We start from the raw sequence: 14,609 nt of genomic DNA on the forward strand, positions 1-14,609 counted from the left end.
TGGAACTAAGATAGGTGACTAAGCACCGACGGCGTCATGCCACAATCACAAGGACGGGAGGTTATCCATCTACGGAGATCATACAACGGAGAGCAGTAGTAGGACAAGGTAGTAATGCATGTGAATACTTCGAGAAAACCAATTGGAACCTCTGATCATCGGTCTGTGACATTAGGCTTTTGTTTACCACGTGGACTAATGGGATACCATCTATCTATCTAATTCGCAGTCGGCAGGTCGATGGCGCGGTAGAGAAGGATGAGGGCAGAGTGCGACTCGCCTGGAGAGATATATCGTTAGAGAATGGTCATCTGGAAAGAATAAAGTTTAAGGGAAAGGGAGCTTACCACCGCCGGAGAGAGTCTCGATCTTTTCTCCCTCCACCTCGGTCACCTTCTCGTCATTGAACCACCACCAAGTTCCGGTTTCGCTGGTCTTATCGCCATCCTGCTTCTTTACATACGCGGTATAGTGACCGCTGTCAGCACTGGCGCCTTGATGGGTAATCAGACCCCGGAGCTCGTAGAGACCGGACTTGTTGGTACCAGCATCCGGAGCACCCTGTTGGTCGAGTAGCCGAGACAGCTCCTGTCGGGCTGTCTCAATAGAGGCGGCTTTTTCGGCTTCGTAATCGGCATCGGTCTTGAAAGCATCGGTCATTGTCGCATCATTGTCAGTAGCCTTATCGGTCGTCTTGTCGGTCGTCTTGTCGGCCGCCTTATCAGTCTCCTTGTTCTCTTCGGTGGCCTTCTTCTTTTGCATCGGTTCCATGCTGGACCCCAAGTCACCCGCGGCCTTTTGATCCTCCTCACGCTTACGAGCGATCTTCTGACGTTTCTTGCTGCGTTCAATGTCGAGCTCGTCCTTTCGGATCTCGCGCACCTTGTCTCGGATGGGGACAAGTTGATTTCTCAGCTCGTCGGTGCAGAAATCAACCGCATCTAATTCATGGGGAAACGTCACTTTGCGCATGATTTTGGCCTTCTTCTGAGTCTCACGCTTCCAGAAGAAGCGCACAAAATGCACAGCCAGGTACCGGGGCAGACGAGCGATGCTGGAGCGTTTCGTGTACACCGCATCGCGGCCAAGAGTAGGCGAATGTTTCTCAATCTTTTCTTCTAAACCCGCCTTGATACCGTCGTGCAAATGGTTGGTTTCTTTGCCAATGTGGCAGTCAAGCTTGTAGAAGACATCCGAGCTGCGCGACGGTTCTTCCCCAGCCTCCCTGGCACTAGACTCGTCGCATTCAGTGATTGATTCAAATCGCCCCCCAAGGTACTTGTCCACGAAAGACACCTCGGTAGCTGATTCACCCTCGCCCTCCTTGATCGTCAGCTTGTTCCGTAGTTGGGAGACAATCTGGGACCAGGCCTCCTCGGCATCCTGCTGAGCATAGCCATGGCCGTTTCGATCTCTCTGAGCAAACTGGGGAAAGGCGTTTCTCAAAGCATTGAGGAACATGAGCGGCGGAAACCCTTCCTGTGTTTCCGACATTTGCTTGAAGAGATCCCGTAGAGACGCCGTAAGATCCATCGAGGAGCCGAGACCACCCAAACCAAAACTGCTCAGATCCGAAAGACTCGATCCCCCAGCGCCACCTGCAGATGGCTTGTACAGCTGAAGCGCCTCCTGGAGCTCCGGAACACCCTTCAACGTCTGGAGCGTTGAGTTGAGGTAGCAGGTATTCCCGAGATTCTGCAGACCGGCAGGAGTAGCGCCCTCCGCTCGTGCAGCCTCCGCTTCCGTCATGTCCTCCAAAAACTTGACTACCTCCTTGGGTCTGCCTAGATCTGCAGAACCTTCACCGCCGGATGGTGTGCCCATCATCATGAACGTTTGGCCCGGCTTGGCCTTCAGGGAAGACAATGGCGTGTCATCCTTCAGTCCTCCTTTAACCAAGATCTTCTGTCGATCGGGCTCGACACCAGTTAATGAATAAAGCTGATATTTCAACGTTTCGCCGTTCGACGAGGGGTCCAGATCGACCTCATGGCGTTTACCCTGATGCTTCACAATGACTGGGTTCGACCGTCAGCAACAGATGGAAGAGATACGACATGCATTTCATAACTAGATAGTGTACATACTCGGTATAGAAGCCATGTTTAATGTGGCTCAATCTCGGTCTCTAGGTTGTCTTCAAAAGGGATTGATTCTGAACGAAGGTGCTGCAAAGAGTGGTTGAGGCATCAATTCAAGCAACGTCAGTGAGCGATCGGGGGCGTGGGGCAAATACTGCAAACACAACAAACATGGGACCGCCGCTTAGCGGGACTCCTGATGGGAAACCGCCCTCCTCCACCCCCGTCTCCAACCTCCAATTCAGCGTCGCATTCCATACAAAGACCACTGGTTTGGCGGAGTTATTTCTGAGGATTGTTGGTTTTGGACCCGGTATTACTCTGGAATCGTCCGCGCAGAAGGTTGTCTTGACAGAGCACCATCATCAGCAATTTGAGATACCGCAGCATACGTCACCCTCATTATGGTGAGCTGATTGGGCTGGGTCCCTCTTTGGGAAGCGGACGAAGCTAACAAGACAGTCTCAATCACTTCGCCCGTACCTCCAGTGTGTTCGGTCTTCGCTGACTGCTGCACTCGCGGTGTCCAACTTTGCGTCTCAAACGGCCGAGAGACATAACGTCCCCGAGATCGAAGCCCAGAGCTCCCCCGAACTCCTCCTCAACCCCCTTACGATTTCGCGCAATGAGAACGAAAAGGTGTTCATCGAACCCAGTGTGAACAGTGTCCGTGTCAGCATTAGGATAAAGCAGGCGGATGAAATTGAGCATATCTTGGTCCACAAGTTCACCCGGTTCTTGACACAGCGTGCCGAGTCCTTCTTTATCCTGCGGAGGAAGCCAGTAAAGGTTCGAGACTCTGGTCCACTATCGTGCTTGGAGCTGGAGGGTGCTAATCGGGAAATAGGGATATGATATTTCGTTCCTGATCACGAACTTCCACACCGAGGCCATGTTGAAACACAAGCTGGTGGACTTCATTATTCAGTTCATGGAGGAGGTCGATAAGGAGATCTCGGAAATGAAGCTCTTCGTATGTCGTGCTCTACTACCCCCGTGGGGAAGTCTGGAATGTTAACGTTTTGCAGTTGAATGCTCGTGCTCGGTTCGTTGCCGAATCGTTCTTGACACCGGTGATTATCTACCCCCCTGTTGGCTGTATAGATCGGAAGCTAATAGTGTCCACAGTTTGATTAAATGCCGTTACAGCGCTTCTCTTCCTACCATCATATTATTGCCCAGCAGCTATTGCACGGACGATCTAGGCTGGTGCCGGGGGTGGCATTGGTGCTCGATGCTTTATTCCCTTACCTAGATCTACAATATTATTCGAAACTTAAGCTTGCAGCATGCTTCTATTCTACATTTGCCGAACTTTATTTGGATCTGAATTCAGCCTGCCCTTTCAACCAGGCAATAATCATGTAAGAAATGAAATCTGATCACTTTCACACTGCGTGCACATTGAAACTGGCCGCCACTCTTTCTATGGGGCGTGAATCCATAGACCCGCTATATCAAAGCCAATCACGCGGGTTTGCATTGTCTGGCACATTACCGCCCATGATATAGCGTGAAGGACTGATGGCAACGGGGTTGGTTTCATTGTAGTCTAATAACTGCGGTTGGTGACTGATTTATACTCCTCATGACATTAGAGGTAAACTGGACATCAAACAAATAATTCCAGGCATGATACTCTTACTCTCACTCTCACAGTTCCAAAGCTCCCCATCTACCAATGATACTACCAATAATACCAGTGATACAATCCATGCTCTCACACACACAATGTGCCAGAGAAGATGATATCCACGAACGAGTCCGTCGCCGAGCAAGCAATCCAAATACTAATCTTCCCATTATGGGCGTTTAGTCTCTAAGAAGCTGCCCGGCCAATTCACTTCGCGGAACGTTTGAATGAGGATATTCATTGCCAGCGCGGTAATGTCTTTTTGTTCATGAATCCTTTCTGTCACCTCTTGTCCTTAAAATGTCAAACATGAAACTAGTGATTGCCCCAGCTCCTCGACACTGGATTTGTAGCCGAAGTTTCTGATATATGGTCTTGAGCCCACTTCTTCAAACCATTCTTGAATCACTACCCTCTTCTACTCTCCCTCTCCTACTCTCCTACTTGTTCTCCGATCTCAACCGTCTTCTTGTTTCCTCCCGTCTTCTGTCATCTCGTACCACAGCTAGAAATCATCAGCGTGGATATCTACCACACGAGGATCTGCTAGATGGATCATAGACAGACAGGCGATCCCTTTCAGGGATACGCTACTTCGTACTCCAATACTCCCCATTACTCTTACCTTCCTGGCCCTCGCGCTTCCCAGAACCTTGGTGATATCCCAGTGACTCCGACCAGACAGTCTCTCCCTGCTGGCAATGGCGGCCTTGGTCCAGCTGGATCCATGGAGACCTCATCTTGGCCGACTCAAACCCCTACCTCGACGCTGCATGGTGCGGCAAACAGAAGTCAGATGCTGCAGTTACCTGCCCCAGACTCTGTGGCTCATAATTCCCTCTACCAGCCCCAATTTGGCAATGCTTCCCCTGTTTCTCGCCGTGCTGTTAGCCTTCCTCCGACCCAGCCACTCCATGCAAATGAAACCAGTCATGGTGGAGGTCCACCACTCTGGCACAAACGTGTTGAGGACATCGATGAGTACGCTCTGGCAAGTGAATTGCCAATCGGCAGTCTCGTGCAGCTGAGGGAGCCTCCCAATTTCGGCGTGATCAAGATCTCGAACGTTAGTAGCGAGCGTGGTTACGCCCTCCCTTGTAAAGAGTATTTGATAACATATAAACAGATACCATACTCGGTCACCAAATGGGAAATCATGCAGTTTGTCGGCCGCGGTGCCCAGCTCATTGCACCGAACCAGGGCTGCGCGGTCCACATCATCATGGAAAGATCCACTGCAAAGACGATGGACTGCTATGTCGAGGTTCGGACTAGAGAGAATGCATATGAGACCGTCGCTCGCATCAATAGTATCTATGAAACTGGCCGCGCTCCTCGTATGGGAAGTCGCCATGTTGCGGTGGAAGTGAGCTCTCAAGATGCTCTTTTGCATGATCTGTTCCCTCGCGCTAAGTGCATTATCTGGAATGATGGCATCCCAACCGAGCTGCGTAACATGGACAGATTCTCTACTGGGTTCTGTGGCTTCTTTACCAGTGAGGAGATCGTTGGGGCCATTCGTCATGCGGAGATTCCTCATCGTGTAAGTATCTCTCACTCCCCCTTTATCCCCACTTGCAAGATCAGGTATTGATTGAATTATTTAGTCACCTTTTGGAGCCAAATGTCCCCAGCGGACTTATGAATCAACGATCAGCACTCTTTACAAGGTATGCTTCCTAGATCAGTCGTATATTTTCCCCTCTATCCATGTCACCATTGCTCATCTCGCACAGTTCCCGTGGTATGCGACCAGGCTGTACAGCGTACATGAGCGCAACGAGCTGTTTACAATGACCAACCGCCATATGATCTCACTTGTATCCCGCATCAAAAGAATAAACACCATGGGCCTTGATGAAAGACTGGTCCGTGATCTTTTGTTCGCTGGGCTTAACTGCCCAGCTTTCAACGATCGCCAGAAATACACGCTTTGCATCAATGCACAGGATGTAGGAGATGCCGTCAAGCTCCCTGATATGTCTAGATGGTTTCCTTTTGACACCTTGGCTAAGAAGCCTACCAAGGACGAAAACTGCCTCATGGTATGTACTATCCTATCCCCTTTCTCCCCATGATCTCGTCCCGTTTTAGTCCAAGGACCTGACACGTCATTGGATGGATAGTACTACGCCAAATTGATATCCCAGGGTACCACAGACGGCCTCGAAATCATGGGTCTGGTCAATACTTTCCCCATGCATAACTACCGCCTCGATTCTCCCTACGGACGCGTGTGGTTCGAGTGGCCCGAAGCCGTAGCCAAGGAGACCACATGGGAAGACGCATCGAGGCACGAGATGGACCTCCTTTGCAATCTCATCGTGAGCGGCTTGTTGAACGACCGAGACAACACGCCCGTCCCGCGTTTCCAGAACCTCGCCATTGGACCCCCGTCCGCGAGACGTAACACCCAGGGCAGCAGCGTCAGCACTCACGCGCAGTTTTTCCCAGCTTCGAACGCCGAATCGTCTGCTATGGTTTCGCGCCGCGCGAGCGACATGCTGGCTGTCGGTAGTTCCCATGTCCGCCATGCTACGGACACAACCTGGAATCATAAACTGCTTCTACCTGCTACTAGCATTCCGGGAGGAGTTCCTGGTCATCGCATTACTCGGTCCACTCCTGCTTGTATCTTGTCGTCTGAGACCCCTTTTGATGACGAATACTGAATGATATTGGGCCTGGCTTTCTTTTGATTTCGTTTGGTCTTGCAATTGTTGCTCTAGTTGTTCATACGCGTTTCGGGTATTATGCCCATCCCATGTTTTCCAATTCCCAGTTTCTTTTTCTATTCCAACCCTTATCACCACCCTATGCCATCTGCCCATTGCTTTTCAGGTCTTGGTACAACTGGACTACTGTATTTTCAGGTCTCTTGTGAAGGAAGGATAAGCACCATGGTTTGTGAAATTTGGCTTGAACGTTGACTGGAATTTGGCTTGCAAGAAGCTAGGTTTATCTGATGTGGTATCATGCCCTATGTCTTTTTCGTTGAACAGTGTTTTTCGTTGAACAACTCAAGGAAGATAGGAGAGGACAATGGATTTGACCATTCGATCCTGCTTTCATTTACCCTCCACAATTTGTTTATTGAGCTTCGTTAGTTTTATCGTTGAGACCAGACCCATATGAATACAATCAAATGACTTTTTATTGATTATTCGTAACATCGTCAGCTGTCAATCGAATCGTCTTCACCATCTCGAGACGTTCGTTCAGCTTCACCCTGACTGTCAAGTAGCTTCTTCCTCATCAACCCCTCCTCCCTCATCCTCTTCCTCCGGGCCTCAGGATCTTCCCACCCAGGAGGCTTCGCCTTCCCCTTGGACTTGGTACCGCCAGGCCCCGACACGGAGTAGGCTTTCGACAGCGACGCCCGGAATCGCTCTTTCCGCTCATCGTTGACAGCGAACCGCTCGTTCGATATAGCGATCAACATCTCAAGGTACTCTTCCGTGACCAAGCTTCGCACAACTGGTTGACTGTCGTCATCACCATCATCACCGTCATCCTCGCAGTACCCAATTACCGACTCGAGAGACAGTCCCGCGGAGCGAACAGCGACAATGGGACTAGGTCCGTCCTCTCCCTCCAGACAGCGGAGACCCTGCAGTCCGCTTTCGCGGAATCCGGCGCTCGAAGCAGCTGATAAGACGGGATTGGCGTGATTGAGCGTAGCTGTCATGATATGTAGGATCTATTTGGATGGTTAGTTTGGCTCATTCGAGGCTTTAGAAAGAGAATAAGAAAACATACCATAGGATCATAATGAAAGCGCACCAACCGCGGAGCCCTCCCACCTTTTCCACTTCCATCTCCACCCACCCTAGGAGGCCGACCATCCCCCTTCACCATCCCAAACAACTCATGCAACGAAGAAAAGGAACCAGCCTCTCCCCGCCACCGTCCCTCAGACTCCTCACCCTCCAACAAAGGATCATGAGAAACAAACAGCCACCTCCCCGCACCCTTCCCCCCAGACGGGACAAACTGACGCGCCTGTCCTCCTGCCTCTCCCTCCTCTTGCGTCTGTTGCTGTAGCTGTTGCTGCTGCGTCTGTTTCACCTTCTTCCTCCCCTCAAGGAAAACGCTAATCCGCCCAGCGCAACTACTCGTCGTGACCAGACCCGGGACATCATTAATCTCACGGATGAGATCGCGGATCGCAACATCCACGGACCCCTTGGGCGACAGATCCGTGTACTCTGCGTCTGGGACAGAGAGTTCCGCTAGGATCTTGCGTTTGCGGGATTCGAAGATCGAGGGGATGGGGGCGTCGGCGTTGGCTGGTTGGACCCCGCTCATGGTTTTGGTTCTTGCTTGAATTCTTTCTTTCTTTCTTCTCGTATACTACTTGGTAAACCGTAATGGATATGGCCTTTTTACCCTTTGGTTCGGATTGGGGTCGTTTTGTGCCCAGAACGATGGCGCAGAGAGGCGCAGTGAGAATGTGTCCAGGTTATTGGGCCGGATACGAGTGAACCAGATTCGAAATTGAAAATGAACAAGCTCTTTTGTTCTTGGACGAGACACTGATAGAGCGATCCAGTAAACTGACGAAGTTAGAACCAAAGCTTCTGTAGGTGAGGATACTCTTCTTACCTGATTTTTGGCCCTTTCTGTCTGTCCCTACCTTATGATTTTCTCTGTTCTGTTCTCTGTTCTCCGTTTTCTGTTCTGTTCTCTGGTTATACCGTAATTCAAAAATACCGCTTCGGGTATTAAATACCAAATACCACAGGGAAAAAAACCAATACGGGAAACAAAACGAGGAATCCATGAAAAGAACAAGAAAAAGAAAAAAGAAAAAAGAATCCGCAACAACACTAACAGCTTTAGTCTCTGCGGAAACAGCGCCAGTTCACTTTTTCCAACAATAGTTATTTTAATTAGAATAATGATGGTAATAATTATTATGTATTGATAGTCAACTAATAATATAAATGTTGACATGTAACATGTAATATCTCAAAAATAATAAGAAATAAGAAAGGAAGAAAGAAAAGAGTAAGAAAACGTATCAATACACACCGTCTAATACATACGAACTCCCGTAGCTCCGGGTAACTAAAGGGGGGCCCGTCTTTGCTTGCACAGGCCCCGACAGGACATTTTTAGGGGACGACCGACTACTAGTAAAGAACCTTGTCGTCATCGCCAAAGACCGCACGTCCATTGGTTTTATTTTCAATTCATCAAAAAAACAAGAGACAGAAAAAAAGATCGTTTATTTTCCCGTCTCTTTTTCTATTCTATCAAGAAGATCTGTCTGGTTACTTGACAGACAACGCTTCCTTTCAAATTACACAGGGAAATATTGAAAGATTTAATAATTATTCTGCTAACCCATGCCTCGTCGATCGTCTCGGCCCGTTCCCGCGTCGGCGGCACCACTGCCGACCCCCAAAAGGCGCGCGTCTGGCAGACTGGCCGCTGCTTCTCAGTCCAGGCCTAAGGCGCAGGCTGACCCCGACTCCCCGGATGACGAGCCTGTCCGGTCCACCACCAAGAAAAGTAGGTATTTCCAGAGCAAGACGGACGTCTCGTCCGAACCATCAGACTCGGATAGTTCGTTTTCTGCCGCTGAGGAACCCGAGTTCTCCACACCTTCCGACGAGGCGTCAGAACAGGAGGAGTCTACAGACGACGAGGCAGCCACAAGGCCGGCATCCAAAAGAGCCAAGCGGGGATCGCAAGGGGGATCGCAGAGAAAATCGCAAGGAAGAGGTAGAGTCGCAGATGGAAAAGATACTGCCAGCGACAAGGAGTTGTGGAGAGAGGGCGTTACCACAGGCCTAGGACCTGGGAAAGAGGTCTTCATCCAGAAACCACGAGCGCGATCTCCAGGATCTATCCCCTACCAGGAGACGACCTTGCACCCCAACACCTTTCGGTTTCTGCAGGACCTAGCCAAAAACAACGAAAGGGCCTGGCTCAAGGGTAGGCGCCGCAAAAATAGCAGGCTCCCTGGATGACGCTCCCGGGCTAACTTGGAGGTCTGGCTGGTAGCACACGACCCGGATTTCCGAACCGCCAAGAAAGACTGGGAGGACTTTGTCTTGAGTTTCACGGACAAGATCGAGGAGGTGGACGGCACAATCCCGCCGCTCCCTGCCAAAGATCTAGTGAGTTCCACCCCCCTGCAGGGCCAGGGTATCGTACCCCTGCATTAACGCACGAGGCCCGCGACAGGTGTTTCGCATACACCGCGACATAAGATTCAGCAAGAATCCTACCCCGTACAAGGTATGTACCACTTCGGAACCCTCTCTTTCCTTCCCACATTGTAATGGACTGAGGCCGGGGACTGCGGGGATTATCAAACTAGCCCGCTGATCTTCGATTGCGCATAGACACACTTTTCAGCTGCCTGGTGAGTAGAAATCGACACTGGACACAGAATATGCGAGTTAGCTAAGCGCGCAATCAGGTCGCGTACAGGGAAAAAGGGCCCTTATGCTGCTTATTACGTCCACTGCCAGCCTGGGTCCTGTTTTGTCGGTGAGTTCCAGTAGACCCATCATCATTTTTCGCAACTGCAGCCATTCCTGCGCCCACCTGCCTGTCCTCTCTGTTTGGTATTGGAGACCACCATTTCCGAGCGAACAAATAGGATTGAGGACAGAACCTATTATCCTGTGCCCCCTCTTGCTCCCAGATCGGTCCGACTGGAACGCTCCAGTCATTCGACGTGGGCACTGGCTGAGGAAACGATCCACATTTTATCTCAACAAATGATCCTTATATCTAACCCACCCGGGCTTTAGGATCTGGACTCTGGCATCCCGAAGCTGATAAGCTTGCGCTCCTGCGACATGATATTGACACGAATTCGGACCGCCTGACGTCTATCCTCAGGCAGAAAGGTCTTCGACAGGAATTCTTCAAGGGGGTCCCTAATGATGAGGACGAAGTGGTGGACGCTTTTTGTGACCAAAACAAGGAAGGCGCGCTCAAGACCAAACCCAAGGTGCGTTGAGTATTTCTTTCCGTCTAGTGTTGGTTTCTTGTACCTCCCCCAACGTCATCGCCATCAGTCCATGCCATCACCCCAATACTCTGCAACCCATCTATCTCGGAATGATCTTCTTCACTGCGAGGTGATTCTTGCGGATCGATGGGGTACCCTGACGGGCTTCCGGTCGCGTCTCAACGGCTGGGCGACACGTCCTGTTCATTAGCACTGCACCCACGCGGGTTCTGCCAGGGTTTTCATCAATCCAGGAGAGCAATGTTCCAGATTCATGGCTGAATTGGCCGAAATATGCCAGAAGATAGTGCCAGAGACTGTCTGGTCCACTTTTTTTGGGTGAATCGGCTCCATTGAGGCTCTTGTGTCTGCGAAGTCAACCTCCTCGGCGCTTGCGCCTCCCTTTCTCCGCAAAGGCATCAATTTATGTCGAAACCCTTTTTCGCTAGACTTCGATAGTCTAAGCACTTCACGATCATCACGAAGAGGACATGCACAGCGTCATGGGGTGGGAAAGCAGAGTTGATCGCCGCACTGTTGTTGATGGGACAAGCGCAGCAGCCGCGCACGGATAGCACCGACTCGAGCTTACCCGTGTCTGGGCCACACCCTTTTTTTCCCGTCTTTCCTTGCCAGTTGGTGCCTATGGTCCCAACCACCACTCCCGCCCATTTCCACCCGGTTACTGAAGAGGATTCCCTCCCCCTCGCCCCAAGGCCTAATAATACTAAGGACTGTGTTCCGGCATATTGTTTGGCCACCCCCTGGGACTTCCCCATCCGACCCAAAACTCTTCTACTTTTGGGTCGAGAGCGGGATTACCACTAGTCTCTCTATATTGTCCCACTGTCTGCGTTGGTCACGAAGAATTTTCGACACCGTCGCATTTGTTTCCATGGTTCAGCCTCTGTCCTTCCCGGCGGGTCCTGGCTCTTCGTCCAATGACAACACTAACAATGTCTCTCTCCTTTCCTCTCTAGGGGTTTGATTTGGATAACGAGAACATCCAGCTGCTCCGTCTGCGCAGTTTCACCATTGGGAAGCCCCTATCCGATGAAGATTTACAGAGTACCGGAGCACAGGATAGGATTGCAGCGCTCATTGGTATAATGGAGCCCTTTGTAAGCCAGCAGCCCCCTCCCCTCTTGGTGCCCAGCCGTTGCCTGGTTCCCTTCTCCGCTTGTCCGCGTCTGCGTCTATTGGATCTCAGTCCCCGCCGTATCAGTGACAAACTCTGGTCCCATCCCTGTTTGAGCCCCCCATCCTCATACTCTGTGATCCAATTCAGCGGTGTGCCCTTGGGCGCCAGGATACCCACCGATGTCGGTCACCTCGAAAGGGGTGGCAAGGGTGTCAGGGACAAAAAAAAGATTATTTATTTTCTTTGTTTTTTTGTCTTTTTCTTTCTCTTTTTTTTTTCTGGCTAACGGGGGGTTCCATGATGGAAACAGGTTACGTATCTCAACAGCGTCGTCATGCCTGACACAGTGGGCCCAGATATCAGCTCGGAGTCGGAATCTGACGGTTAGAGCCAAGGGTACTATTACTCGATCGTATTGAGCCGTGTCGACAATAATGTCAATATTGGGTCTTTGACAGCGTAGGTTTATTTTGTTTCGTTCCTCGTCATGGCCTCAACATCATGGCGGTCTTTATACTTTTTATCTCATGTCTCTTTTTGGGATGTTTTATACTTTGCAATGAAATTCATGTCGTCTTTGCGTTTGAACACAAGTGTGAACTGTAACAACATCAAATCCAGCCACCAAGGAGGGGAACGCTAGAGACACCACGATGGATCACGTCTGTACACCATAATGGGCTCACTTCTCGTACCCATGATGGTCCATAGGATGTGCACTCGCTTGTTTTTCTCTCTGTATTTTTTTTTCTCTCTCCCAAATGATTATTTCTGTACCCCTGCTACCGAGGCCATTTCTCCTCCCACTACCGCCCCCCAATGCAGCACTAGGATATTCACTCCATCCACTGAGGCCCCCGGTTTTCTTTACCGCCAGTTCCAGTCCCCCAATAACGGGCGTCTTCGTGTCAATGTAATCGACACAAGAGATGAGGGGGCATGGGGACAAGGCCCCCTTTCATCAATCAATCAATCATCCTCAGACTCACTCACTCACTGCATGCATGCATGTTATGGGCTGGCAGTCCGCGCGCCGCACCCGGCCCGTCCGACGTGCCGTTAGCTCCACGGCGCGAAGACCCATGGTCCATCAGCGAAGCGATATCCACACCTAGCTGCACGCGTGCAAATCCGTCCATGGTTCAGCTGACCCTCTACCTAGCACTATTACCTACCTACCTACCTACCTGGTCGTTTTTTTGGCCCAGGAGCCAGTCATGGGCTCTGCGTCGGTGCCCGAAAGTGAGCTTACGAGGGGAGACCGTATATGCGAATTAGGTATTTGCTACCGTTGATGAATAGATGAATGGATGGAAACCTGTAACTGTAAGACATGAAAGTGGAGACGAGACGAGACGAGACGAGACGATATCACCCGCGTTGTCGTTGTTTCCCCTCCTTCGCTCTCGCCTTCTCCTCTTTGCCGGACTATCCTGTCATCGTACTAACACGTGGATGGTTGATCTCTTATTTTACGTCTGGTCCGCTGTATTTCTTGCGCTGCGCGTATATCGCACTGTCATCCATCCCCATCCCCAATGGGTAAAGGAATGATGACCAGAGAGTCAGAGAGAGTAAGTGAGAGTGAGATAGTGGGGGAGGAGAAGAGGAGAAGCGTAGTAGGATGATGGTACTTGTGCCAGCAATTGCATTGCATGATTTCCCTGCACAGCCATCCGTCTTGGGCTAGAAGCCCACACCAGGAATGCAAGCCATGAAAGTTTGTAATTCGGCAATGGATGTACGCTATAGTTATGTACCGTGACTTTTCTTGATGTGACTTGACTCGGGTTTGATGTCTGATCCTGTGAAAGTCCTCGATTTGAGAGGTACCTAAGTGCCTACCCAGGTAGGTAAGGTAGATAGGTAAGTATGATTCATGTATGTTTGACTCGGTGACTGCTTTGTTGGGATTAGAGGCGATTCTGGTTCTGGTTCCCCTCGTCTTGGTTTGGTCTGGTTTCTATCAATTGGGGTGGGGGTTGGGTATGTTTATTGTTGTTTTCTTTCTGTCTGTCTCTTTTGTTGGTGTTTATCCTTTCATCCATTGTAGTCATTATCTGTCTTGTTGGATTCAATGCAGAAGTTTCAAGCAATGTACTGGACAATGTGATTTACTTCAACTGTCTCTCCTTCAGGAAACTCACTCGGTTAGATCTTCCCCACGGGCAAACCTTCACATGTACACTATACGTGAACACGTATTTCCAGGCTCTGCTATTCACGATGCCCAATACATAATATACAATATATATATATACAGTACACCAGCTAGTCAGCAGTAGGGTCATTCGTATTGAAAATTCGACACCAATGTGACATAAATACAAACACTGCTAGAACTAAAGTATTGAAAACCTGTCAGACTGTCTCATATCCATGCATTACAAGGGTTTATTCTCTTGATCAGTGATCAAACAAAGCTGTGAGTGTAACCGAGGGTATCCTTTCATTTTTTTACTACAGGTGTATCCGTTTACCTAGGTACCTTAGCTAAGGTAGTTAGAAGTTACCCAGTGCATGAAAACAGGACAAGTCTCCCCATGTTTATTACACGTATGTAAATACATCTCCTAGGGTAATAAAGTATACAATTGAAGTATATAGCAGTGACTGTAAGATATCAATAGCTGTAAACGGAGACGGGGCTGATATACAGAGCTGAGTAGGTAGTATATCTATTAATATGGGCCCCGCTTGGATTGGGCCCGCGTATACGGCTAATGACATCGGTAGAGGTAACTATGGTATATACACTATGGTTGATAGAAGCTGGAGACG

At 49.9% G+C, this 14,609-nt stretch overlaps 6 protein-coding genes across 6 annotated transcripts; 4 read left to right on the forward strand and 2 right to left on the reverse strand.

Annotated features, from left to right (window-relative positions):
* Positions 1–105: 105 nt before the first annotated feature.
* P168DRAFT_328928 (ubiquitin-specific protease UBP6) lies at positions 106–2,171 on the reverse strand. Its single transcript, XM_024841401.1, has 3 exons — positions 2,088–2,171; positions 348–2,018; positions 106–280 (listed from the first exon to the last, which is right to left on the reverse strand). Exons 1-3 carry the CDS (start codon positions 2,101–2,103, stop codon positions 219–221), a joined length of 1,749 nt encoding a protein of 582 aa, XP_024690522.1. The 5' UTR covers positions 2,104–2,171; the 3' UTR covers positions 106–218.
* An 81-nt stretch (positions 2,172–2,252) lies between these two features.
* P168DRAFT_320500 (actin-related protein 2/3 complex subunit 4 family protein) lies at positions 2,253–3,218 on the forward strand (the record flags this gene model as incomplete). Its single annotated transcript, XM_024840370.1, has 5 exons — positions 2,253–2,423; positions 2,544–2,870; positions 2,929–3,054; positions 3,110–3,154; positions 3,210–3,218. 5 exons carry the CDS (start codon positions 2,253–2,255, stop codon positions 3,216–3,218), a joined length of 678 nt encoding a protein of 225 aa, XP_024690523.1.
* Positions 3,219–4,744: 1,526 nt separating this feature from the next.
* P168DRAFT_256872 (uncharacterized protein) lies at positions 4,745–6,802 on the forward strand. Its single transcript, XM_024834533.1, has 5 exons — positions 4,745–4,780; positions 4,841–5,257; positions 5,322–5,384; positions 5,451–5,759; positions 5,841–6,802. Exons 2-5 carry the CDS (start codon positions 4,871–4,873, stop codon positions 6,384–6,386), a joined length of 1,305 nt encoding a protein of 434 aa, XP_024690524.1. The 5' UTR covers positions 4,745–4,780; positions 4,841–4,870; the 3' UTR covers positions 6,387–6,802.
* A 78-nt stretch (positions 6,803–6,880) lies between these two features.
* On the reverse strand, positions 6,881–8,274 carry P168DRAFT_256873 (tRNA wybutosine-synthesizing 3 family protein). The gene is made up of 2 exons (XM_024834534.1): positions 7,474–8,274; positions 6,881–7,414 (listed from the first exon to the last, which is right to left on the reverse strand). Exons 1-2 carry the CDS (start codon positions 8,020–8,022, stop codon positions 6,890–6,892), a joined length of 1,074 nt encoding a protein of 357 aa, XP_024690525.1. The 5' UTR covers positions 8,023–8,274; the 3' UTR covers positions 6,881–6,889.
* Positions 8,275–9,065: 791 nt separating this feature from the next.
* Positions 9,066–12,216, forward strand: P168DRAFT_240949 (uncharacterized protein; the record flags this gene model as incomplete). The annotated part of the gene is made up of 8 exons (XM_024833742.1): positions 9,066–9,657; positions 9,727–9,842; positions 9,910–9,963; positions 10,071–10,090; positions 10,148–10,218; positions 10,485–10,687; positions 11,668–11,808; positions 12,139–12,216. 8 exons carry the CDS (start codon positions 9,066–9,068, stop codon positions 12,214–12,216), a joined length of 1,275 nt encoding a protein of 424 aa, XP_024690526.1.
* Positions 12,217–12,309: 93 nt separating this feature from the next.
* P168DRAFT_38100 (uncharacterized protein) lies at positions 12,310–13,011 on the forward strand. Its single transcript, XM_024841910.1, has one exon. The coding sequence runs from the start codon at positions 12,505–12,507 to the stop codon at positions 12,889–12,891; it is 387 nt and encodes a 128-aa protein (XP_024690527.1). The 5' UTR covers positions 12,310–12,504; the 3' UTR covers positions 12,892–13,011.
* Positions 13,012–14,609: the final 1,598 nt, after the last annotated feature.

Source organism: Aspergillus campestris (genome assembly GCF_002847485.1).
Source record: "Aspergillus campestris IBT 28561 chromosome Unknown P168scaffold_10, whole genome shotgun sequence".
Taxonomy (NCBI): Eukaryota; Fungi; Ascomycota; class Eurotiomycetes; order Eurotiales; family Aspergillaceae; genus Aspergillus; species Aspergillus campestris.

Bases quoted from the DNA above. Each gene is read 5' to 3' on its own strand.
- P168DRAFT_328928 (XM_024841401.1), bottom strand. The intron at 281-347 runs GTAAGCTCCCTT...ATATCTCTCCAG, and splicing joins CGAGACTCTCTCCGGCGGTG to GCGAGTCGCACTCTGCCCTC.
- P168DRAFT_256872 (XM_024834533.1), top strand. From the start codon at position 4,871: ATGCAGTTTGTCGGCCGCGGTGCCCAGCTCATTGCACCGAACCAGGGC. The intron at 5,385-5,450 runs GTATGCTTCCTA...CATCTCGCACAG, and splicing joins CGATCAGCACTCTTTACAAG to TTCCCGTGGTATGCGACCAG. The intron at 5,760-5,840 runs GTATGTACTATC...TTGGATGGATAG, and splicing joins AGGACGAAAACTGCCTCATG to TACTACGCCAAATTGATATC.
- P168DRAFT_256873 (XM_024834534.1), bottom strand. From the start codon at position 8,022: ATGAGCGGGGTCCAACCAGCCAACGCCGACGCCCCCATCCCCTCGATC. The intron at 7,415-7,473 runs GTATGTTTTCTT...CCATCCAAATAG, and splicing joins GCTTTCATTATGATCCTATG to ATCCTACATATCATGACAGC.
- P168DRAFT_38100 (XM_024841910.1), top strand. From the start codon at position 12,505: ATGGGCTCACTTCTCGTACCCATGATGGTCCATAGGATGTGCACTCGC.